The sequence below is a fragment of the Gopherus flavomarginatus genome, chromosome 9, assembly GCF_025201925.1.
Source record: "Gopherus flavomarginatus isolate rGopFla2 chromosome 9, rGopFla2.mat.asm, whole genome shotgun sequence".
Taxonomy (NCBI): Eukaryota; Metazoa; Chordata; order Testudines; family Testudinidae; genus Gopherus; species Gopherus flavomarginatus.
Window position 1 is genome coordinate 62,265,159 of NC_066625.1, and position 25,454 is coordinate 62,290,612.

At 42.9% G+C, this 25,454-nt stretch overlaps 2 protein-coding genes across 11 annotated transcripts in view; one reads left to right on the forward strand and one right to left on the reverse strand.

Annotated features, from left to right (window-relative positions):
* Positions 1-5,762, forward strand: part of MTMR10 (myotubularin related protein 10) — a 63,832-nt gene extending 58,070 nt beyond the window's left edge. Inside the window, exons 14-16 of the mRNA XM_050967938.1 lie at positions 79-249; positions 1,433-1,615; positions 2,165-5,762. Coding sequence (XP_050823895.1) covers positions 79-249; positions 1,433-1,615; positions 2,165-2,764 — 954 coding nt within the window. The 3' untranslated portion in view covers positions 2,765-5,762. The remainder of the gene's footprint in view (positions 1-78; positions 250-1,432; positions 1,616-2,164) is intronic.
* A 1,350-nt stretch (positions 5,763-7,112) lies between these two features.
* Positions 7,113-25,454, reverse strand: part of FAN1 (FANCD2 and FANCI associated nuclease 1) — a 42,699-nt gene continuing 24,357 nt past the window's right edge. For 8 of the 10 annotated variants that reach the window (XM_050967921.1, XM_050967919.1, XM_050967924.1 and 5 more), the window contains 8 exons: positions 24,153-24,261; positions 22,561-22,680; positions 15,864-16,028; positions 14,561-14,729; positions 13,023-13,126; positions 11,240-11,434; positions 9,626-9,754; positions 7,113-7,328 (listed from right to left, as the gene is read on the reverse strand). In XM_050967921.1, coding sequence (XP_050823878.1) covers positions 7,191-7,328; positions 9,626-9,754; positions 11,240-11,434; positions 13,023-13,126; positions 14,561-14,729; positions 15,864-16,028; positions 22,561-22,680; positions 24,153-24,261 — 1,129 coding nt within the window. In that variant the 3' untranslated portion in view covers positions 7,113-7,190. The remainder of the gene's footprint in view (positions 7,329-9,625; positions 9,755-11,239; positions 11,435-13,022; positions 13,127-14,560; positions 14,730-15,863; positions 16,029-22,560; positions 22,681-24,152; positions 24,262-25,454) is intronic. The other 2 variants (XM_050967925.1, XM_050967927.1) reach the window with 2 other exon arrangements.

Below are 25,454 nucleotides of genomic sequence, written 5' to 3' on the forward strand. Positions count from 1 at the left end.
AGGATGTTGGGGGTAACAAGTTGGTAAGATTTTGGCAAAGGTTACATTACTTCTAATTACTATCCATTTATTCTCAAGTCTCCCTTGTTCTTGATGTTTCTGGACTCGATTTGGCAACTGCTAGAGCAATATCCATCAGCCTTTGAGTTTTCTGAAACATATTTGACCATATTGTATGATAGTACACGGATCTCATTGTTTGGCACCTTCCTTTTCAACTGTCCTCACCAGCGAGTAAAGCAGAGCACTGTGAGTATGAAGAAGTGTTACCTTTATCTTTAAAATAATTGTTCTTAGGCCTGAATCTGTCTTGGCAGGGGAATCATAATCTAAATTAAATTGCATTTATTCACTTTTGCAAAATGATGTCACAATTGCAATATGAGCTTTTAAGAGAAATATTGAGCAAAAATATTCAGTGCACGATGAGTGTTCATCGGATTGTGCCTGCAATGCTCTTTGCATACACTGAAAATAGAAACAGTCTGTGGGGGGAGGAAAACTCTACTGACCTTATTTCTAAAATAGCATTGTTATTAACAAGTGTTTCTTCGTTTCCTTCATCTGTACTCCCATAAGAGTGCTGCATACTTGCAATGGGATTAGTATGCAGCTTCCTTTCATCTGCATGATAGTGACTTGGATGGTATCTAAAGCTACAAACTTTGAAATCTCTTGTGACGTGCCACATAATTATTTAAAAACACCCAATGACAGCTTTATAAAAAGAATGTTAAAAGTCTGAATAGTAGTGATCAAGTACTATTTAGACAGAAAGAGAGAATGGTGGTGCTTACACCTAAAAAGGACCTCTGATAGATATCTAAAAAAATCCCAACCTTCAAAGGAAGCACACACGAATAGGTGACTTGTATACGCTGCATGCAGGGTAAAGAGCAGTTTGTCACATGCATCTCCCAGGGTAGGACAAAAACCAGGAGACCTAACTGTTTCTCAGACAACTCTTCTACCATTATTACTCTGCTTAAAAGAATCAGCGACTTAGAACAGTGCAAGTAAATTCTGTTATACACCAACACAAAATTATTTAACCTAGAATTAGGGTTGTAAATATTTACCAGTGTTCATTCAGTGTTCCCCCCCTTGTTTTCTCAAACACATAAGTTAGCATAGAAATGAAAGCTTAGAAGTTTCATTTTTTAAAAAGAAATGTTACAAATTATGGAAATGTAGTTATCAACTGAACATTAGCTCTGCCTGAGCATTGCCACCCACTTAACAAAGAAAAACCAGGATTCATTTCTGTCTTCCTGCAGTGGTCACCTTGGTTGCCCTATATGCTTTGACATTTGGTCTCTAGCCACTCACGCTGTAAGCCATGCCCCCTGCTTTCTGAGCTGCATGCAATAATTAGATTTGTAAGTAATTAAATTAGTTTGTTTTTAATATGTCTGAATATTCCTTCTTGCAGGAATTCGCTATAAGCAAAAACATCCAGTTAGGTGATGAAAAAGGCCTAAAATTTCCTTCTGTTTGGGACTGGTCTCTTCAGTTTGCAACAAGAGATCGCATGCTTTTTCACAACCCCTGGTATATTGGAAAGAGTGCACCATGTGTACAAAATGGGTCTGTGAAAAGTTTTAAACGAACAAAGGTAATAACAGAATTACATTGAAATCAAGCTTCTGCCAATGGACTTCTCCTTTTAGCAGCTTAATTACAATGCCATTATTGCTTGATGTCCTAGCCTATAGATAAGGCATTAAAAATGAATTTCTCTAGAGGTACGGCTCTCGAGTGTTGACCATACGGCTTCCAGTGCATTCTCTGGTATGCTTGGGCTTACTGCCGACACAAGAGAGACTCACTGCAGCTATTGTGTGATACAACGGTGCTTTGGATTAACAGTTTTCCATAATTGTTTCATAGATCCTTCGAGTTTTTCATAGATTACTGATTTGAAACAGTTTAATATAGAATTCAGTTAAAATTTATTTACAATTATTTTATTAGGTCATGAACAGTCAAATTATTTGCCATGAAAGCCACTCCAGTGATTAGACTCACAACTTTACTGTGGCTGTGAAAGGATGCCTCACTTCTAGTCCCCCAGTGGAGAACTGTAGGCACACATGAATAGCACCAGCTGTAGCAGATTAAATCTAAAGAAAATTAACCATGGATTTCATATCTTTTTCTGCAGAAAAACTACAGCTCAACGCTGAGAGGAATCCCCCCATCGTTAAAGAATGGGATCATCAACGAGCAAGAGTTTCTTCCAAGAAGAAATTCACTGATCCTAAAACTGAAACCAGACTTTCTTCAGCAGATGGATAGCCAGGCCAATAGCATGGAGCAGTATTTCAGAGAATGGTTCTCAAAGCCTGTCGACTTGCATGGTGTAATTCTACCCCGTCTGTCTGGAACACACATAAAACTGTGGAAACTTTGCTACTTCCGCTGGGTTCCTGAGGCCCAAATTAATAACGGTGGCTTCATCACCGCCTTCCATAAAATCTCTGTGCTGACAGACCAAGTTGACATGCTAAACCAGAGTCTTCGGCAGTACAAAAGCAGCTCCTCTTTGCAAGCGAACTGTTCAGAACTGGATCAAAGCAGGATGTACTTCAGAGCAAATGGTTTAAATGACAATCCTGGGACCCCAGATTTTCTCTCTTCCTCATTCCCATTTTCTCCAATAGGGAATTTATGCAGACGGAGCATTCTGGGAACACCCTTAAGTAAATTTTTAAGTGGTGCCAAAATCTGGCTGTCCACTGAGACACTTGCAAATGAGGACTAAGATATTGTGATGCTTAAACATATGGGGGGAAATCACAGACCATTGTGTCTTCTCTTAAGTTAACACTGCTAACTGCGGCATCTGAAGCTGTAATAATTTTATTTACAAATATTACATAAGTTTTGCACAAATATTTAAAAGCAAAGCAAATCATGCTTCAAATCGCACAATTTTGTTTTCAGTAGTTGTCGTGTAAACTTCTTGTCTGTGTTTCCTAGGTCTGGTTCATTATGTAAGATCAGCGATTTCACTCACTAATGCAAAGGTTGAGTGTGGTCACTAATCAGGTTTTCTTTTTGTTTGCAATGTCTGTTTTCCCAACTGTTGACTGAAGCTAATCTTATGTCAGCACAGATTAGCAAATCAACTTGGTGAAAACAAACATCAAGGACATTTAGCATTAATGTAGCCATATTGACTGGCAGTTGTAGAAATCTGGGAACAAACTACTTTGTCACAGTACAGGTTTAGTAAGGACACATTTATGTGCATCCATACTATCTTTCTGTGACTTGGTTTACTTAGTTAGCGTATGTTGCATTGGTGCAGTGTGTACTGGTTTTTGTTTTCAGTTACCCTTTAGAGAGACTTCAGATTTTTGTTCAATGTCATGAGCTTGCATTTAGTTCACAGGAACTGACTTCAGGACAATATGCACTGTTAACCTTAAAATGTTCACTGTAGAGAATATTATTGTAGCCTTAGAAGTGCCTTTAATTGGAATAAAATATTAGTAAGATGTGTCTAACACACCATGAAACTTGTTTTTCAATAGGTTAATGAACTGCCCACTAATGTAAACATAATATAATTCATAAAACAAACTCTGGAAAAATCACCAAAAAGCCATTTATCCTTCTGAACAGAAACCTTAAATGACAAATATGCAAATTAGCAGGGAAACTTTCTCTAGCCTAAATGGAGACTGATTTCCTGTCAGTCCCAGAAAATAAAGAACCTTATTCTACCACTCCTAAAACTACTTTGTTTCTTATGTGTCCATTTACAGGAGTGGAGGTTGTGCGGGGAAAGTCCTCCCCCTCCCCCCCCTTGACACAACTGAACTAACTACAGATTAGTTAGGGATGTATTCTTCTGACTTCCTCACACAATCCATTTTTTAAAAAAGTATTTCTGTGAATTATTTTTCCTCCAAATTTAAAGATAAAGCAGATTGAAAATCATTTTTTGCCAAACAGATTTAAAAAAAAAAACACACTTGTTTTGCAGCAGGCAAGAGCTGGTTAGGAATTTTCCCATTTTTTTGGTTGAAGAAACATTACTTGAAGCTGAGCAGAACGCTTCAATCAATGTGCCACAATATTATAGTAGCCAATTATTTTTTTCCAAGAAGGTCTGGTTCCTGCAAAGTCTTCCTCAAAATAGCTGAGATATACTAGAATAAGTAAAAATTACTCAGACGTCTGTTGGAACAACAGGTTGGCTTTTCTGTTATCTTGGGCAAAGCTTTCCTGGGCCTGATACTTGATATATACAAGACCTCAACCTGTGTGCTAATTTTTGGTACCATATATTAAAATTAATAAACCACTTTGAGTTTTTATGGTATGAGCAGTAAAATAGATTTTCTAAAACGGTTAATGCTCATAAGAGTCCATTTTGGAATTACCAAAGTTTGGTGAGTAAATTACTTTAATAAGTATGTGGGGGAAACTGTGTTAATATTAATCTTTAACAAAAGAATACAAGAACTACTTGTGTAAGGATTTCTAGCTTGTATTTTCAGTTCATAAAATCTGTATTTTATATGATACAGATGTTCTTGTTGGTAAATAGTGTGCCTTTAAAAAAACTGCCTAAATCTCTATTTACCAACCAGAACAGGGTAGTTTTCGGAATCGGGGGGCTAAGCAAGCACAAGTGGTGTGTTATGCTAGTTAGTGGTATCTAGGTTATTCTAAAAATCTGTTGTTTCATCCTTAGGGCCTGATTCAGAGAACTAATCGCTCCTATGGATTTGTTTTAATGCATGGTTGAACGGCAGTGCCTACTAATGTATAGTTCAGGACCTGCCCAACTGTGTAAACTAATACATTCATTTCCCACTGTAAAAAGCTGCCTTACTGACAACACCGACTGCTCTGAACTTGCCTAATGGCCCTTATGTCTTGCAAGTAGCTCTGCGGACTGAGTACATATCTACAGCTATCTTCCCTACACACAAACTCACATCTCTTTAAAGTCATTGGCAATTTTAAAATTAGGTACTAGTGTTTTGTAAGAGTAGACAAACTATAAACAAGCTTATTTTTATATCATTTGTTTTCTAACCACATGCACTGCTTTGGTTGAAGTAGGCTGCTGTATTGTGATTATTTTGCTAGAGTGTAATGATGTTAAGAACATACCTAGTGAGCGATGAAATGCTGGTTGATGTGGTCAAAGAACAACTCTAATGCCTTTAGCTACTGCTGATGTCAGAAGTCATGGTAGTGCAATGTCTTTCAGTGAATTGCTGCCATGTACCAAAGAAATGCCTACAAACCTACTGAAGCGACTGTGTGTATTTTTTTAAACATGCAGGTAAAATACCACTCTAATATTAAACCACCTTTGTGCTTTTAATGATGTGCATTGTAGGATCAAAGGTTTTGGCTGTTAATCTCAGATAGAAGTATATTAAAACCAAAAAATTTCTAATCTTATTTAAGGAAAGAATAAAACATCAATCTGCATCCAACAAGAGACTGAACAACTGGTTTCCTAAATCCCTTTGGGCAATAGATTGCTAATGGTGTTGCTGCAGCAGGTTACAAAGTTGACCATTGTAATTGAAACTAAAACCGTTGTGCCTAATACTGATGACTTAGTGAATAAAGTGGAATTGCCAGGAGGAATACAAAACCCTGGCACAGAGGTTGTGAATGTGAAGTAAATTAGGCTGTTAATAAAAGATCATACCTTTCCACTGTAATGCTGTTTGTTTTACTGATGTAATAAAAATGGTGCAGTAGAAGAGGCTGCAGAAAGATTACAAGGCAGTATTTGTTCTGTGTAGCCCATTTGATATTTTTTTCAGTACCTCCGTCTTACTACTTGATTTGAGAACGCTGTGTCATTATTTGTGTGACCTTTTCAAACTCCAATAACCTACTTTGGTTAGATGTAGAGACAGAGTGTGAAGTAACTTGGTTTTGTTGCCATCCATATTGAGGAGTTAGAAAGATCTTTCTTGTTTTGCCCTAGATGAAATCTCTGCTTACTACAGAAAACACCCACCGTATGTAATTAATATGTAGCCTTGCCAATGGTCCATGCATGGATGTAGGAGGGCTAGTGTTGGTCTCATGGGCAAGTATACTTAATGGCATTTAACTCTAAAAGGGCTCAGCCAATTAAACCATTTTAAGCACCAAAGTGAGACCAGACAATTTGATGGCACAGCTGTCTGTAACCTAGTGAACAGTGCAGTTAATTGCTTCCAAAATATCAGGGATTGTGAAGAAACAGGAGCATATAGTGAGCCCGCAGCACCTGGTGACCAGACTCATCAGCTTTAAGCAAGTCTGTAATTGTCTATAAATCAAAACTGGTTAATGGGAGCCATTACTACAGTCAAGCATCACCACCCTAACTCAAGTATCAGAGGCGTAGCTGTGTTAGTCTGGATCTGTAAAAGCAGCAGAGTCCTATGACACCTTATAGATTAACAGATGAATTGGAGCATGAGCTTTTGTGGGTGAATATGAAAGCTCATGCTCCAGTATGTCTGTTAGTCTAAGGTACCACAGGACTCTCTGTTGCACCCTAACTTAGCTCTTCTCATTATCCCACTAGCCTTAAAATTTTAATATGCTGAAAGATTTGTCTCACATGGTACATCATCCAGTGGTGTGTAATTACTAGCTATTTTTAGTTTACTAACTCAAAGCTATCAGTATAGCCATGGGGGGGGGGGGGGGGGGAGTAAGGTGGCTGCCTGAGTAATACAGGCATGATCTTCAGCTAGTCTGCTCATGCACATCTGCCCATGATTGAAGATGTGCCTTGAACCAGAAAGAAAAGGGGAGGGCACAGATTAGATTGCAGGGAGGTTTTTCCTACAAAACATGCTTTGAGTTATGGCAGTTTGGGGCATATTTGATTACGTTCAGACAACTGCAATGTAGGCACAGCTGCCAGATTATCTTCGTTAATTAAGATCCCCTATGTCACCTCTGTTCTACTTATAAGAAAACCTTGAGCTATTTTTCCATTTTGGAGACCTGATTTACAGTAAATAAAACCTGTTCATTTTTTACCAAAACAAGCACCTGTCTTATGTCCTCACCAATGAAATTTTTATCTAATGTCCTTGGTGACAGGTTCTTAAAATAAGAGGCAACCATTAGCACATTCATAATTTATTTTTTAAAATAAACATGTTTGATGGGGAGGGGGGAAGGATTGACTGAGACAATTTTATTCAGCTGAGGCGTTTACTTTTAGCTCCAACTGCAGCCACATGACAAACTTCTACAGCAGCTCCCAGCTTCTTCAGTTCATCCAGCCAAATCATCTGTTTGTGGGAGAGGCGATCATTGGGACCCTTAACTTCCACCACCTGAAATGTTAAAGTTAAAAAGATCCTATGCTTTGGTTTAGGAACTGAAAGCATCAACCAGGCACATTGTACCACCTGTTTGGATAAGAGCATTCATACCTTTCACTGTAAGAATCGTTGTTAAAAGGTAAGGGGAAGCTGTTGCAGTTTTTAAACAAAATGTGAATACTTACGTTAAAGAAAGGCCATTAATTACAAAAATTAACTTCCAGTGTTTAATAATCAACCTGTGTACTTAAGTTGTCTGTTAAAGGACAGTTAGTAATTGGCTAGCTATAAGTAAAAGTTACAGTAGAAAATCCTATTAGGTCCCAGAATCTGTTTCTTTAAGTTGGTTGTTCAGGACACACGGTCAAAGTATTTTATATAATCCACAATTCCTGGGGAACCCCCACATCTGAGCCACATCTAGCTGAAGACCAACTTTAAGTAGATGTATGTTCATGCAAATATCCCAGACAGCTAGTTTTTGGACTGCTACCACATTTAAAGACTCCTGCAGCTAGGTTCTGGCCTATGGCTACTTTTAGTGCCTCTTCCCCTGCCTTTTACAAGAAAATAAATCTTAATGGCAAATCTGTGTGTTTAAAGTTACCACAACTTATCCCTTAGCAGCCCAACGCATCATTTTCTAACCTCTGCTTGCCCTCCGCCAGGGTCCCGTAGTTGCTATAAACCTAAAAATGCAATGCTCTACTACTGGTGGGTAAGTGCTATCCACAGTAAATTGGACAGACCCTAAAACTATACCATGTAACGTCTCGTTCAAGTAAAGCTTGCCTTACCACTTCTGGGAAGACCACAGTATGGTTCAAAAGGAAAGTTTACAGTCCACTCTCAGTTTGTTTACTTTTCACAACTGTTTGTTAGCCAGCCACCAGGTTCCTTACCAGACAAAATTACCTTTGCCTTGCCTCTCTTGCTATTCAAAATGGCTCTAACATTATATCTGGACAAAACTAAGGCTTTTCAGCATACAGTTCTGGTGGAGGATCCCAGCAGGAAGATTCAAGACTTCTGCCACTCTAGCTTATGGTCAGAAGTTCTTGCCAGGCAGAGGAGCCCTATATCTTTATGCACATGAAGGCTCATTGGAAGTATTTCAAGGCAGCTACCACCAGGCTTATGCGCTTCAGAGGACATGACTTTTGGGTCTAGGGTACTGAGAAGTGTTCAATTCCCTGGTAGTCCAGGTGGGGTAGCAGAGCTACAGCACTACATATAAATTACTGTTCATATGCCACCAGTCTGGAACAGTCTTTCTTTGCTGATGGAGTGGTTTTCCCTTAGTATTCACCTGCAGTGTAGGTAATTACCCACCATACCTTTTCAGCTATGGTTAAAATTAATCCATACTAATGCACCTGTCTATCACTTTTTTTTTTCTTTCAGTTCAGGGCTACAGAAATTCTGTTTAGGGCAAAGGTGACCCACTAATTCCAAACTGGTGTATACAGGTATCTTTCTTTAACAAGTAAAAATTCTAGATTAGTAGTGTTGGCAGAAAACAATTAGGTCCCCACAGCATGGAGCAGGAGGCTTGATAATGAGGTAGTGTGAATTTCCACACAACAGGACTACTCATGCCAGCTTCCCTTGCATGTGCACAAACCAGAGCAACAACAACACAGTCCTGCACTGTAAATTACATTCCTTTAATACATGCCCTGCCAAACAGTACATGTTCAGCTACCCAGAGTCCCTTGGAAGAACTCTACAGTGAACATTCTACCCAGTGTCACGTTTTTATTCCTCTGAGTGTTCACTTTACTCCCCTCCCACACGCAGATCTTCAGTTTTAAAAGTAGTGTTTGATTACACAACACAGTCTGAGTAAAAGCTGCAGAACACGCACAGAATTGTAACAGTGCCTTACGAATTGGCAGAGCTATAGTCAGCAGTATGTGTAGCACTACTTGACCTGTCAACATTACTGTACTGACATTACTGTAAAGCAATCATCTGTGGCCCCTGAACCATTTGGCATTCAGCCGCAGAGACCTACTTGGTCCCTTAGTGCTGGCTCTCTTCCAACTAATAAACCACTAAAAGGCAAGCTAATATGACATCAATAGTTTCCATATAAGCAACTGCTGCAGTGCTATGCATGCCAAGCTAGTCCACAGGTCTATTAATAGCCTGTGGGCCACAGTACAAAAAACGTTTGAAGACCCCTGCTATCACAGATGGAAGCTTTTCTTTTACTTCCGTGCCATTTAGGATCAACTGAGTATTTCAATTTAAGTTTAAGGGAATATCCCTAGTATGCTGCTTTCACGTCAAAGCTAGGAACATACCTTGAAGCGCTGTTCTTGCGTACTCCACACGACTAGATCAGGAAGCCCCCCTCTGCAATGGCGCAGATCTTTGGAGAGCCTCCTACATACACCACTCAGAAAAGGTCCCCCAAAGCAAGCCACTAGACTCTGCAAGTACATTAATAAAAGAAGTGCCTTTATCTTGCCATTTCCAGTCTTGCAAAAGTAAGCTAACTTAATGCTATTTCTCTGTTTTCTTCTTTGATTAACAGATCTCACATATTCCCTGCAACTAGGCTCCTCCAACATTCCCAGCTTTGGTACAGGAAAACTGGCAACAGGGTACTTCTATGGGCTACACTACCGCCGTAAATCGATCTATGTTATGCAACTTCAGTTACATGAACAACATAACTGAAGGCAACGTAGTTAGATCCACTTACCGCGGTGGCTATACTGCGCTGTGTCGATGGGAGAGCATCTCCCATTGACTTCTCTTATGATTCTGGGGGAGGTGGAGTACACAAATCAATGGGAGAGTGCTCACCCATTGATTTAGTGTGTCTTCACCAGACCCACTAAATTGACACTCACTGCATCCATTTCAGCAGTGCCAATCTACCGGTAAGCGTGGACATAACCTATGGACCAAAAGAGAACATTGGTTCAAGCACCAGCTTAAGACTTGGGAGACCTAGATTGCCACAGAATTCCAGGGTGACTTTGGGCAAGTTGCTTAGTGCCTCGGTTCCCCATTTATCAAATGGAAATAACAGCACTTCCCTAACTCACTGGGCTGCACATTGAGGTAGACAGATATTATGGCAACGGGGGCCAGACAAGACCTTAAATTGCTAAACAAACACATATGTGATTTAATACTAAGGGCTGGATTCACAAATGGAATCTCCCTCAGACCCAGCGTTGAAGCTGTTTCACTGTGGCTAAATAAGGAAAGAATCATTGGACCAGACTGAGAGGGAGCAAGCATGAGGACACTACAGGCTGATGGTTAGCAGCTAAGAGATCCAGGAGCCAGTGCCTCTGTTCCAATGACTTTTATTGCAAAGGAGAACAGCTTTAACAGGAGAGACTGAGAGGGCCCCACATGAGAATATCCCAGAATTCAGTAGTTAGAGCACTCACTTGGAGGGGTGACAGATACTTATTCAAATCCCTTCTTGCCCTCAGGTGGGAGGGGGACTTGCACCAGGTGACTACCCTAACCAAAGCTATGAGGGAGGTGGTCCTCCCCACTGCCCAGCTTCTTGCCAAAACAGCACAGGGTCTAATGCCCTGAGAAGGTTCCCCCCTGAGAATCCCAAGCAGAGGGAGGTGCCTCCCTCCAGCTCAAATTTAGGCACCTGTCTCCAAGAGGAGCAGGGCTTAGCACACATCTCTCCCCTTGACATTCCCCATTAGATGGCTTAGGTGAGAAGCCACCTAGCATGCTGGCTTTTGCTAATCTCATTCTGAGACGCCTTTCTCCCCACCTTTCTTATTGTACAGGAGCCTAGGCACTGAACTCAGGCTTTGTGCATCCGAGTGATGGTCTAGGCACCTATGAGTTAGGCACGGCCATACTCAGGGTCACCAGGCCTGAGTTCCTTCTTGAAACTAGGCCTAAGTGTGATGCGATGTTTGCTATTTTACCTGAGCCTGCTGGAGAGAAGTAAACCGGTCCCAGCTAACTAGTGTGGCTGCTTTTCCCTCTTGAGCATTCCAGACATTGGCAATCATCTCATTCAGGGTCTCTGAGGAAGCTGCGTGCAGTAGCTGGAGTCTAGATTCAATGGCATCCTTCCTGTTCTCATAGAAGCTGTCAGTATACAAATCCAGGGGGAATGCCTGTATGAAAATGGAAACACATGCCTCAGCAGCTGGAGCCTGACAATTCAAGGGCACTTGAAGAAATGGAGATTCTGAAACTGTAAATACTCTGCTTTGAATGTTGAGCTACAATTTAACTTGAATCCTCTAGGTTTAAAGAAAAGTAATGTAAAAACACAGCAGCCATCGAAATCTTGATCTAATGGAATAGATTACACTTACACACTAAAGATTACTGCACCAAACACTAACCACATTCAAGAGCCTAACATATTGGTCTAATGAACCAAAGCATCTAATTAATGAAGAAGAGTCATTTCTAGGATCTTGTTAATTTAGCAATGTTTAACCTGAGGTTCCCCTTTTACCCAGACATATCTCAAGGTCCACAAGAGACGCTAAGAACTTAGGGCCCCTGGAGGTACTACTTAACCCTTCAGGGTAATAGTCTGCATCAAGAATGTAGACACAGAAGAAAATATTCCCCCTTGAAATGAGTGACAAAGAAAATGACAGTCTGGGGAACACACATTTCCAGAAAGTGTATAGAATTTCAAACATCACTACACACTGCATGGCATTGTGCCATTCCATAAGATGGGGAGAGAGCGATGGTTCTATTTTTCTGTCTGCAGAGGGAACAAAGGCTCTACAGAACAGACCGGTTTTCAAGCAGAAAAATCCCAGCTCCCATGTTCTCCTCCTATCAGTTGCCCATCTAGTCTCTCATGCCTGTGCTCGCTGCATAGTGACAATGACTGAAGTTTGGATTTCTGATTCGGAGTTCAGAGATCTGGATTTCAATCTTCCTCACTTTGCTGCTGCATGTGAGCTCAGAGCAGAGCACAGTGTAAGAACCAAAAGCAGGGAAGGAAGAATAAGAGACAGGTGGCAGAGGTGAGCTTTCAACCTCTTCTCTGCTGAGGCATGAGTCTCCTGCCACCTTTAAGCTGTGTTAATAAATGAAACTCGCCACACAAAGGGCCAGCTGTGAAAGAGCTTTACGGACAGTATTGTGTATGTTTAAATCCTGACTCATCCTGGTTATAAGCAGGTTCTGAGTTTCTTTTTTAAATAGGCATGATGTGTGTATAACAAGATTAAAAGGAAATGGATTTATGAAAGGATGGGCTTCAGTAGAGTTTAAGTATAGAGGAAAGCTGCACTAGCAGAAATCATCAAAACTCATGCAGACCACTCACTCATTGTACATATGTTTGCACTAAGCTAGAATCGTCAAATTTGGTATATTCATGTATGTGCCTCTGAACTCAAAGAAAAGCTGACCTCCCATCAGCGATCACCAAAAGATTAATTTCTAACGATTCAAGCATTCTGTGGATGGACGGACACACACACACACGGAAACATGATGGACTTCAGAGATCTTTGGTACTAGTCAAAGGTAAGTGAATGCTGCACATCCTAACTGTGCCTGTCAGGGCAAACTACTAGCAACTAGCAATGAAAAGCATTTCAGTAACAGGATACAACCTGCCATCAAATAAAACACTGTGAATTCAGAACAGACTGTAATAGATGTTTATCATAATTATCTATTTTTTAAACAAATCTTTGGATAGAGAAAAATACCCTTCACAAATACCTGATAAGAATTTCTGAAAACATCTGGTATGCCATCCATGAAAATAATGTCCCACATTAGAAGGCTATAGAGTGTACTAAATGTGGAACCTTCTCCATGAATCCCTGAAGGACAAAAAAATCACATTCAGATTTCCAGCCATGGAAACAAAGATAGGCACATTTCAGTCTCTGAGTAGTTAAAGCAACCTCACCTGAAATACAGATTAAAATGTTCTGCAAGAGCAAAGTATCATGTTCAGGATTACACATACATCCCGTCAACAGATATTAACACTAAACAAAATGTAGTAAAATGCATTTTAATGGTATTGATATCACTTTCACAATTTGCTAAGGCTCTTTGTTTAATGCCAATATACTTGACTAAAAGAGTTTAATCAAGGCAAGACCCTTCTGAAGGTTACCAAATAACTACATTTTGGACATGTCAAAGCCTTAAGAATCTCGTCTATTACCCAAAACAAGCTACAGCGAAGGTTGGCTGCTCCATTCCATTTTAAAGGGGATTCTAAGGAATTTCAGTTTCATGGCTGGGGGCACACACTATCTTTGTGTAAGGCAGGAGTAGGGAATCTGGCAACACCCACTAATATACCATGTAGCATGCATAATGTCACTTGCTGCTCCGTCTCTATAACTTCCTCACTGATTCACTGGTCCAACAGATGCTTCACTTGGTTCCCCACTCCATTGTTTGGATCTCTGGCTATGAGGAGAGTTGCTGCAAAGCCTAGCTTCTTGGTTCTCCCTTGAGACATGATTTTTTTAATGGCTGCCTACTCTGTTCTACTACTGAAGGGTTAAAATCCATGTGCATTTTATAAACTACACTCAGACTTTTACTGCCTGACAGACAAAACAAGAAAAAGATTACTAGTCCCCTAATCCCTCTGAAACTGGGGGGATTATGGTAAATTTCACAAAATTATGAGCAACTGAAAATAAAATAAAGGAATCTGTTATGTGACCTTAACTAAACCAGTTGCTGATGCTCTTGCTATAACAGAAGTATGTATGTCTACTTTTAATTGCAGTGACTCTGAAATGCCCGAAGACTGGAGGAGATAATCATCTAGTCTAGATAATCACAATGGGATGTCTATAAAATCCTTTTCTACACAATTTCCGCAGTGGAACTCTTGCTCCTGCTGGCACTCAGCCACTTACAGTAACTTACAAGTTACAGCTTTTGGAATCCCAACTCCTACACGTGTGAATTAAACTACTTTAAGTAAAAGCCTATTGATGACTAGATGAGAAACTTCTGCTGCACTTGGAGATCCAGAAAGATAAAGGAATATATTTTTTTCCATTTCAAATCTGCAACTGGGGATGTGGAGGAGAAAAGGAATCAAGTACAGGAGAAAGGCTCTTAAGTACAATTTCCAGCTACTTTTAGGAAGGAAAAAAAAATCAGCACCTTTTCACTGACTTTCAAACAATGGGAGCACTAACTGCTAAAACTGGGTTAAAAGACTCTCTTTGTAGCTGATAGTCCATCCCTTAACATTATTGCATTGGTATAAGAGAATTTACCCTGATCAAAGCCATTCTGTCTGTAATGTGTTAATGCCAGCTCCTCAACTGAACACATGATTGTGGACAGAGTGAAGTCTTCTCCTTTCTCTTGATCATCAACGTCCTCCACTAGAAATACAGATTTTCCCACCCCTGTTTGGGGACACATCTTTCCTTTGATTGTAACCTGAATACATCAAAACAGCTAGTTAATGTCCAACATTAAAGATGAACAGCCTTATTTAAGTATCTCTACCTCTCCTAAGGGATACACAGCTCCCTAGCACTGCTTTTAGAAAGAGAAACCAACTTTCAAAAAACAAGTGAATTATTGGTCAGCTAAAAATAAAGAATTCAGAGTTTAAGCTGCCATTTTCTTGACAGCCATTTGCTAATGGAGTCAATTTTTGGATGACAAATGAGACTGGAATTGCAAAGGTTCATAAATAAACCACACTAGCACAGCTTCTGGGTTGAAGGGAATGTTAGGGCGTCAGGATACCTGGTAGACTCCTAACTAAGGTGAAGTCAATGACAAACCTTCCACTAATTTCAACAGGGCAAGGATATCATCCATAACATCTAGCAGGCTGCACACATACAAAGCATTTAACTATGAAGTTAATCAAGAAGTAAATTCCTGCTTATCTTTTGGGCAAAATTTCCCAAAAATCAAATATTAACACACCATGGGACTGATCCTTGCCAATTGGATATTGATTTACACCTGTGTACAATAGGTGTGATGTCCTACCACTATGGTTTGGTGTGCTTTACACCCACTGTGCACGTGTAAATGACTACACATGGCAGGGGAGAATGAAGCACAATAATATCCATTCTAATGTGGAAGTTCCTGTCTCCAAAGGATCAAAAACCTGATTCTACCAGTTCTGCATTCTCACAAGCCCTTCAAAGAGGGCTAACAAACCCCCAGTGAGGTTGGTAATATCTACCCACATGTTACACATGGAAAACTGAGACCCAGTGAGATTAAAAGTCATTCAGTAAGTCAGAAGCACAGCCTGAAAGGAACCCAGGAAACTTCTGACTTCTGGGCACAGACAGCAATGTTTTATAGCTTTAGTGGTGAACTGGGTCAGATCTACAGCTAGTATAAATCAACATAGCTTCATTGAAATCAGTGGAGCTCTGCTGATTTACACCAGTTGAGAGTTGGGCCCACTGTGTTACAGAGTATGTAATACAAATGCAGGGAAGTATACACACATACACCCAGTTTTCAGGATTACTATCCCAGTCAGAAGGAAAAGACAGCTGGAATTGGTAGGTTCTCAGGAACCAGTAACACTTTACTCACATGTGTAACATCTTCCAGAGTTATGACAGGCAGCCCCTGAAAGAGACTCCTGAACTTCTTGCAGCTTGGCGAGTCTTTCAATCGCAGTGCACGCTGGTAGAGAGAGAGTCGATGGCCTGTGCGCACAAATGGATCTGACAGCCCTTTTCTAATGCACTCAATAGCCTAGGAACCAAGAAGATCTCAGGTAATGACCTGGGAAGTCTATTTCTACTGAGCCTTAACCTGATTTAAAAGAGCACAAAAAAGGAAAGCAACAGAGAATAACGAATGGTGTTAAAGGGGAATCTATTTCTTTTCTTACTCTTACTCTGAAGAAACTCCTTTTAAGTGATATTTTGCACCAGTAAAATAGCAGAAGACAGAGTTTCAGATTCTGATCCCAGTAGCACTAGAGTTACTCCCCATTTACACCAGCAAAACCCAAAACTAAAATCTTCCCCAAAGAGTACTTGGAAATGATAACTTCTATTCCATAAATGGATGTGATTCAAATGAAATATTTAAAGTGTCTGATACTTGATTAAAAAAACAAAACTAAAAATATTCATGCCACATACTTTTGACAAAGAAAAAATGTGGCCAGGCTTTCCCCCACCACCCTAAACCACGGCAATACACTTATATGTACTGGTTAAGCAAACAAAGACCTGGAGAGGATCAAAGTAATCCATTCAGAGTAAGTGGCATGCAGGAACGAAGAAGAGGATGCCACTGAACACACAGGATTTAATGCATCTAAGTCTTGATTCCCAGCATTGCTCTCTAGTAGTAGCAGCCAGTTAATTGGGGCCAATTTTTCAACAAGGGTACCCAGCTACTTTAACAGCAGTTTAATTCAAGAACAGGTATGCTAGCTCTTGGTGCAAATATATGGAGGGTAAAACTGAGCCCAGCATAGTCCCTCTGCAGTACCGGGTTTACCATGGCGCTAGGCCCAGAGTCACAAGAGGCCCCGGCCAGCCCAATCCCCCGGCCGGCTGAGCCGGACAGGAAAGCTGTCCCTGCCCCTGCTCTGCCCCCACCTCTTCCCATCCCTGCTCTGCCCCAGCCCCACCCCTTCCCCATGGGGGACTGCAGCAGGGGTCAGGCATGTGCTGCACTCACCAAGCAGTGGGAAGTGGAGTAACCCAGCCCCAGCCCGCTCCCAGCTGTGTCGCTGGTGAGTGCTGGGGGGGCAGTTCCCCCCGCCCCAAAATCCGGGAGCCAGGGGAGTGGAGCAGGCTGGGGCCGAGTCACTCTACTTCCCGCCACCCCGTAAGTGCAGGGTCAGGCCCGCACTGCAATCACCGGGCAGCAGGAAGTGGAGCAACCTGGCTCCAACCCGCTCTGCTCCGCCAGCTCATGGTAGGGGGGAGGTTTCCCCTTGCCCGCAAGCCTAGAGAGGAGATGGAACCATGGGGAAGGGGCATGGGATGGGGAAGAGAAGGGGATAGGGGAAGCGGGGGCAGGGGAAAAGAGGCAGTGGAGAAGGAAGGGGGTTGGATGAGGAGGAGATGGAGCAGTGGTGAAGGGGAAGAGAAAGGAATGGGGGAAGCAAGGGCAGGGGATGAGGAGGAGATGGAGCAGTGGGGAAGGGGCATGGGATGGGGAAGAGAAGCAGATGGGGGAAGCAGGGGCAGGGGGAAGCTGGAGCCCAGCATGCAGCATCCCGTTGGCAGAAGCTGGGGCTCCACTGTTAAGCAGGCCCATCAAACCCTCACTCTGACAAGCCCCACTTCCCCTGCATCTGTACCATCACGATGAGCCCCCCAGACACCCTCCCCATGGAGCCCCAACCACCTGCACCTGGACCCCCACCCAATTAACCCCATCTCCCCTGCACCTAGACCCCCCTGCTGAGCCCCAAACACCTTCATATGGATCCCCTGCACAGTCCCATTGCCCCTGAACCTGGAACCCCTCAAAGAGCTTCTGTGCATCCAGATCCCTCACTGAGCCAACCGCACCCAGATTGCCCCACAGAGAACTCTCTTACCCCCACCTGGATCCCCCCACATTAAATCCTTCTGCACTTGGATCCTGCTGCCCGGCTGAGCCTGCTCACCCACACCTGGTACACCTGGCACAGGGGGACAGGGCCCCAGGGAGTTTCTGGAGCAGGCCTGGCCCTTGCACTGTGTCAGGGTCAGGTGCAGCCTTACTGCCGAGTCCCTGCCCTGGGGTGGGGTTGGGGGAGGCTGCAAGGTAATCTTCCACCTTCATGCAATCAGTGGCCTTTGCTTCCCACTGTCATGTTGGAGCCTCCATATTTATTTATTGACAAACAAAATTTGCAGAATTTTAAAATACTGTGCACAGAATTTTTATTTTTTTGGTGCCAGTCCCCTCTGGAATATGGGATGCTGTGCAGCTGTGATGGTGGGACTGTGAGGAAGGTGGTGGGTAGTGGGGAGGTCTGTGGGCTCTGGGTGAGTGGTGTGGTGTGCAGGGTGCTGTGCAGTCGTGGTGGGAGGCCAGTGGGGGAGGTCTCTGGGTGAGGGGGAGCTGGGCATAAGGGTGGGCACTGGGCAGGGGGGCGGTGTGGTGCAGGCCCGCCCTCAAGGGGAAGGGGCATGCTGGCAGCACAGGGCTGGGGAGGCCAGTGTGTGTCTGGCAGCTGCAGGTTTGTAAACAGTGCCCTTCTGCTGGGCTGCACAGAGTGGGGCTGCTCCTGCCGCGCTGTGCTTCATTGGCCCCAGCCCACCCTTCACTCTGGAGACTGCCCATCCCGCCCCCCTGCACCTTGCCCCATGGAGGCCCACAAATATGTTTGGCACCAGGCCCATAAAAAGTTAATCCGGCCTTGGCCCTCTGCATTACTTCAGTCTTACGAATGGAAAGATGGTCTGAGGGTTAAGGCACTAAACTGAGACTTGGGAGAACTTGGTTCTGCCACAGACTTTTTGTGTGACCATGGGCAAGGTACTTCATACTTCTAAGCCTCATTCAGTTCTCGTCTGTAAATGGGAACAATAATGCTTCCTTTTTCCCACTTTCTATTGTCTTATATTATTTAAACTGTAAACTATTCAGGGCAGAGACTCTTTCTTACTATATGTATATACAGTGCCTAGCACAATTGGGCACTGATGAAAGTTAGGACTTGTAGGAGCAACTATAACACAAACAACAACAGATCAGTTGCCAGGCAGCTGCAGCCAGCGTCTCAGCTCCCTCTGGAAACCCAGGGAGAGAGATTCTGCACCACCTCTGAGTGGGCTGGTGCAGATGGGGTAGGAGAAGGGCAACTGGGTCACACTCAGACTTTGTCTACACTGGTGGCGGCATGTAGGGTATGTGTAGCTACATGCTGCAGTGAACAGCAGGCTGCATCCATGCTGCAGTGTGTAGCTATACACACCAGCCAGAATCTCTGGCAGGGGGAGGAGGGCAGCAGGGAAAGGTTCTCACAGCAGGGAGCTGCAAATCCTTTCTCCACTGTCTCCCCTTGTCAGAGCCTTTCCCACTCCTATCAGTGGGGAGGCAGCAGGACACTACAGTGCTAAAAACAGTCTAGGCGAGGGGGTGCTGCTTGGGAATACAGAGAGCCATGTAGGGTACATACCTTAAGGTTATGGGGTGTCTTTACTCGCCACAGCAGTGCCTCACCATCTACACTCTATGTATATTGTTGCTGGGGGAGTGGGAGAGTGCAGTGTATGTATTCTACACCCCACCATAAATGTAGACATAGCCTTAGGGTGCTGAGCCACAAAATTTGGAGCACACAGATTTCTGCTGCTGGCTGCTTTAATCACAGTGATGTCTCATGCACCAATGGCAGCACCTGCTTGCTGAAAGTGAGTGGAGGTGAAAGGCAGACCCAGACATGCAAATTGGTGCCACTGGTTCCACCAGAGTCTGCCGCAAATGTCTGCCTAAAAGTGCCTCTATAAGGCCTTATATAATCATTACATTCAAACATACTATGCCATTCCCAAGCTGTTACATCTCTCCCCCTTGGCCACCTGCCAACTAATCACTTAGAAACCCAAGGACTGGTCTCCATGGACACGGTGTCTCTGAAAGCCTGAATTGTATCAGGCAGCTAGAGACTGGCAAGTTTACCCACTGCACAATTAATTTGCTTTTATAAACTCATCCCATGAAGAGGCAAGGTTGTCAGGCAAAAGAGAAGCAAATCCCTCCCCGATGTACTTCCAGTACAGGCTCCAGAGTTCCACACAGCAGGGATAACCATGGCCCACCACATGACCTTTACAATGCCTTACTCTGGATCCTAACTTCTCACTTAATCTGAGACTGATGGACTGTGCTTTCTCTACATGGATTTTGGGTGCAGTTTGGAGCTGTGGCATGGGAACTCTAGGGCTAAGGCATGGGCAATGTTGCCCCAGAAGAGCTGTTTGTGGGGAGTGAATCTGGGACCCCTATATCTAAAAGCAGGAGTCTCTACTTATGTGAGCTAACGAACCAGGTCAATTAGCTCAAAAGTGGTAGCAAAGTCAAACCTCTGTACATAGTCTAGCCACTAGGAGGGCACAGAGGGTATGCCTACATTGCAGCTGGGAGTGTTGTGTAGAGGTTGTGGCATCAGCGGAGACTCATAGGCCAACCGTTCTCAGGCCCAGGAGGTCAGGTGGGTGCAAGCTCAGGGAGCTAGTCTGAACCTCAGCCAGTGCCACAATAGCTACACTGCTGTTTTGAGTGCTCTAGCTCAAGCCAAACTAGCAGAAGTCTGTCTCCCTGGGTTGGGAGGCACATTCCCAACTGCTGTGTAGTGTAGACATAGCTAAAGAGCAATACTGGGTTACATCTGGCTTCCACTTGCCAGAAGGTCTGCCTCTCACGGAGCAGCAAGTAACAAGGCCAGTTCTCTCTGGGCTTTGCTGAATTTAATCCTTTGGTGTGCCATTTTTCAGGTAAGTTTACTATCTATTGATCACACTCTTCTCATACCATTTCTACTATGCGTTCAGAGCACTGAGCCCACTGTTCTCTGGGTTGTCCAATGCAGGCCCGACTCTGGGGCAGCACACTAGGCAACATACCAGGCCAAACAGTTTTCATTCAGTTTGTGAGATTGCTTCTTCTGGCACCTCAGGACTCTCCCATGCTTCTTCACAGCCCATGGTCCATCTACAAGGCAGATTGGCATGATGGCACTCATCTCCCACCACCTCTCCAAAAAGCCACAATTCCTCCAGCAAGTGAAAGCACATGGATAAGTGGCCTGGCAGATTTACAGGGAAAGGAAATAAGGTATCCAAGCCTGCCCTGAGGGTAAAAGCTACCCTTGCTTCCCAACAGGAACAGTCTATCTAACAGCTCCCACCATAGTTCCCTGCCTGAGGAGGAGCTAAGGAGGCCTCGTTTCCAGCTGCCTCTCCTCAGCACAAGGGCAGGGATTTTAACAGGAATACTCCCAAACACTGATGAGGATCCAGCAGGAGAGCTCTCCTCTAAAAATGCTCTTCCTGCCTCCCTGTGGACAATGAAGCAGACTGGCTGAGCAGGCACTTAACTGGCAACTACATACAATCTCTGAGCCAGGAGAAATTCTCCAAAGTGATAAAAAAACAATGCTGACCAAATATGAGTCTGTTCATCCCTCACCAAGCCTCAGATGGTATGTCTGCACTGCAATGTAAGCCCAGAGTTAGTGACTTGAGTCAGCTGACCCATGTATTTTAAACCCTACGTTAAGACACTTCTAATCTGTGCTTGAACCTAGAGCTCTGGAGTCAACACTGGAGAGTGCAGATGTGAATCAAAACAACCATATCCCAGTCCCCCACCCCCAAGCCAAATGTCGCTGTTCTAGCCCTAGGACCATGGTGTACTGTGGGAAAACTTTATTACCCACCTTACACAACGCTAGGAAGCAGCGGGCTTTGCAAAAAGCTTGATCGATTCACTCTCCACTGCAAACCCAGAAGGCTCTCTGATAATGTGCTTGCAGATTGGTGATCAGAAGAGAATGGGTTAACACTGACCTGAGCTGCTACCATTTGCTAAGGGGAGGGAGGGGGGCTTCCTTTTTCAATTGAGTGGATTGCTGATTGTTAGGATAGCGAGGATTAAGGAAGCAGTCCCATGAAATTGTGCGATACTTCTGGCTGAATTCTAAGACCCGAGTCAAGCGGAGCTGCATCTACACTGCAAAGCAACAGGACTCAGATCCTGGGTACCAGCTTAATTTGAGCTCAGACCCACCAATCCTGCAAGGTCCTGGAACCTTGAGTTAGCACAATGGCAGTGCAGATGCCAGGGTCGTTTGGCTTGAGCCTGTTCTTATGCTGTAGTGCAGACATACCCAAAGACAAGTCCTACTTCACAAGAGAAGCCTACCAACTACCCTTGGGAACAGATCCGTACAAAGCGCTGATGGCAGCTCTAGACTACAAATTTACATCAGCTCATCTGCACCAATGCAGCTGTGCCACTGCAGCGCATCTGGTGAGGACATCTAAGCTGACGGGAGAGAGCTCTCCCAACGCCTTAATAACTCCACCTCTACTCTCCTGCCGACAGTGCCATCTACATGGGAGGTTAAGGTTGGTATAACTACGCTGCTCAGGGATTTGGATTTTCCACACTGAAGAACGTAGTTATACAGAAGAATGTAGTGTAGACCAAGCCTTAGCCTCTTACAGTGCCTTCCCAGCACTCCTGCTCATATAAAATACAAGCAGTGTTTTTAACACCTAGCTAGTACTGTTCTCCAGCAGTAGAGCATGCAGATAGGGGATACCTGCTCATTGCGTTTCAAGTGTTGGTGTAAATTCAAAGCCAGTCGATCCCACCATCGTCCTCTGCTGTCTGTACAATACACTTCCTGAGACAAAAGATACTGCAGTTCTTCCACAGCCTCCTACAGCAATGCAAAACTCTTCTATTAGATGACACAGGAAAGCAAGCTGAAGTATCATTATACAATTAAGCCAGCTACATTGCCCATAGTGCTGTAGTAACACAGTAGTATTACCCTTCCAAGTGTCTTCCCTCCTCCCCTACACTGGCTACTTTAACTCTCAGCAATTCCCAGCTCAAATCCTTTTTACCCTTTAACATCCCTTTCTATACTAGCTCCTATGAACATATAGAGAGTCATTTAGACATACAGGTCAATTGCACAGAGGAAAATGCTTTTTCCCCTTTTTGTTTCATTATGATATACAAAGGCAGCCTGAAAATTGCCAGCTTGTTTTTTAGTTAAAGACGTTTTCTTAGTGTTTTTCTTTCTTATATTATAAAGTCATGTTCCCTGGCAGGGACCTCTTAAGGTGGAGATTCTTAGTCCTCAACTGAAGAGACAGAGCATTTCAGAGCCAACATCTCCTCTGTCACCCCACCCAAGAGTTTGGCTTTACAAGGTGTTAACAAAATCCAGTGAAAAGATAATATCTTTAAACAGTATAAATAACAATCCCTCAGCGTTAGACTCTTGCCATATAATAATCTGCAAGTGGATCTTGCACAGCCTTCCAGAATCTTCCAGCTACAACAGGGAAGTCAAAACCTAATGTTATACAAAAGGCTGGAGGGATAGCTCAATGGTTTGAGCACTGGCTTGCTAAACCCAGGGTTGTGAGTTCAATCATTGAGGGGGCCACTTATTTTGACGGTCTGGTTGAAAGATGTGCTCTACTTCCAGTGATTCTAGAAATTCACTAGTGTGCTTCCAGCATGTTTGATCCTTCATCACCACTGACCAATGGGCCATGGACATAACACCACTTGGCTACTCCATCCAGTTTTCTGTACATCAGTGGGAGGGATAGCTCAGTGGTTTGAGCATCGGCCTGCTAAGCCTAAGGTTGTGAGCTCAATCCTTGAGGGTGCCACTTAGGGATCTGGGGCAAAAATCAGTATTTGGTCCTGCTAGTGAAGGCAGGGGGCTGGACTCGATGACCTTTTGAGGTCCCTTCCAGTTCTATGAGATAGATATATTTATTTATTTTTAAGAAAAAAAGGTGGGGAAAAATGTTGAAAAAAAAAAAACAAAAAACACTATTCCAGGCCTTCCTGGATCCTAGTGCAGGAAGAAAAATGGCACACTGTTTTTTTCTTCACAGGTTCCCTTTAAGCAAAGCTGCACCAGATCCTATCATCTCTAAAGCTACACCAACAGATAAAAACTTCATTGACTATTGCAATGTCAAACCTTTTTACAATATTCCTGTGAACTGTATCATTAATGAGGTCTGACACTATACTATAATGTACTAAGACTGCCATCCAAGGAAAATGTAAGGATTTGCTATCTGAGAGACAGCTATAATAATTTCATTACAGAAATATTAGCAATTAAAAATGAACCACTGTCTTGCACCACTGCTTTACCTCATACATATGAAGTCTCTGCAGTATTTCAACCCCTCGAGAGAGGATCCTTGTATACATCCACCCAACTGTAAAATGTCGCAGATACTCAGGTAAGTCTCTATGGTATCTTTAAAAAAAAAGAACGCATCAGAGATCATTTAAATAGGAATGACTATCAAATCATTCAGACTCTTTCTTACAAAGCACACAAATAGTTGAGTACTTATACAAACAAAATAACATTAAGTATATATAAAAATGCAGTAAAAAGAACATCAAGGTTGCAAAGTCTGCCACTCCAAAGTTCGCAAGTGACAGAATTAAGGTGGCTGGCGCAATGGTTTAATCTTGATATTTTGGCAGCCATGTCCTTTGGTTCAACAACCAGTGAAACTAAAGATTCACATATCATAGGTCAGTTAAAAAAAAATTGAGTTCCACCATCTTTATTTATTTATTTATTGATTGATTTTGGCTTTTTACTTACAGGTGTTCTCTACCAAGACAGAAGATCAGCTAGCAGACAAACAGCTGGACAAAAGGCCACAGGCTGAAATAACCTTTCCTGCCCTAACAAATTTAATTAACTTACAGATATTAGCCATCTTTTTTTGATGGCATATACTATTCAGGGGCATAATATTAGTCTCACTGATGGGAAGTTTTGCCACTGTCTTCAACAGGAGAAAGATCAAGCCCCCAAACGACCCTCCATGAATATGAGGTTAAGTCAGTTGCCATGAGAATGAACATGATGGCAAACACAAGGCTATGGTTTTCAAGGTATCATCAAGCTAGCAGACAAATAATTAAAATGAAACCTGATGAAGGCTACTTGAACAACAAAACACGTATGTTCAGTTCTCAGATCTTTAGTAATTCTTCCTGAATAACACCAACTCGGAAATTTCAGCATATGAATAACCAATATGTTTTCCCATAACCTTTACAACATTACTTTGTGAATTTTAAATTCTGCTGATTGCTGTTTGTCTAGCAGCCATAAACACAAACTAAGACAAGAGAAAAATAGTTCTTGTTCTCCTTCATTTTGGCATGTAGAATATGGAGCTGTTTCAGTGCTTTATCTTTGTCTACCAATTCACTCTACACTTTTACACAAAAAGTCTCTCCAGTTTAAACCATTTAAAAGCTAAACAAAGCAGGAAGTTCAAAGCTTTTACGAACAGTGAAACTACTGAATTCAACAGGCTCCAGTTAGAACACAAGAATACAACCCTCCTTCAATAGGAGCTGCATCAAAAATGAGATCATGTATCTGCTAGTTGCATGTGAATTTCGACATGCATTTCTGCTTTA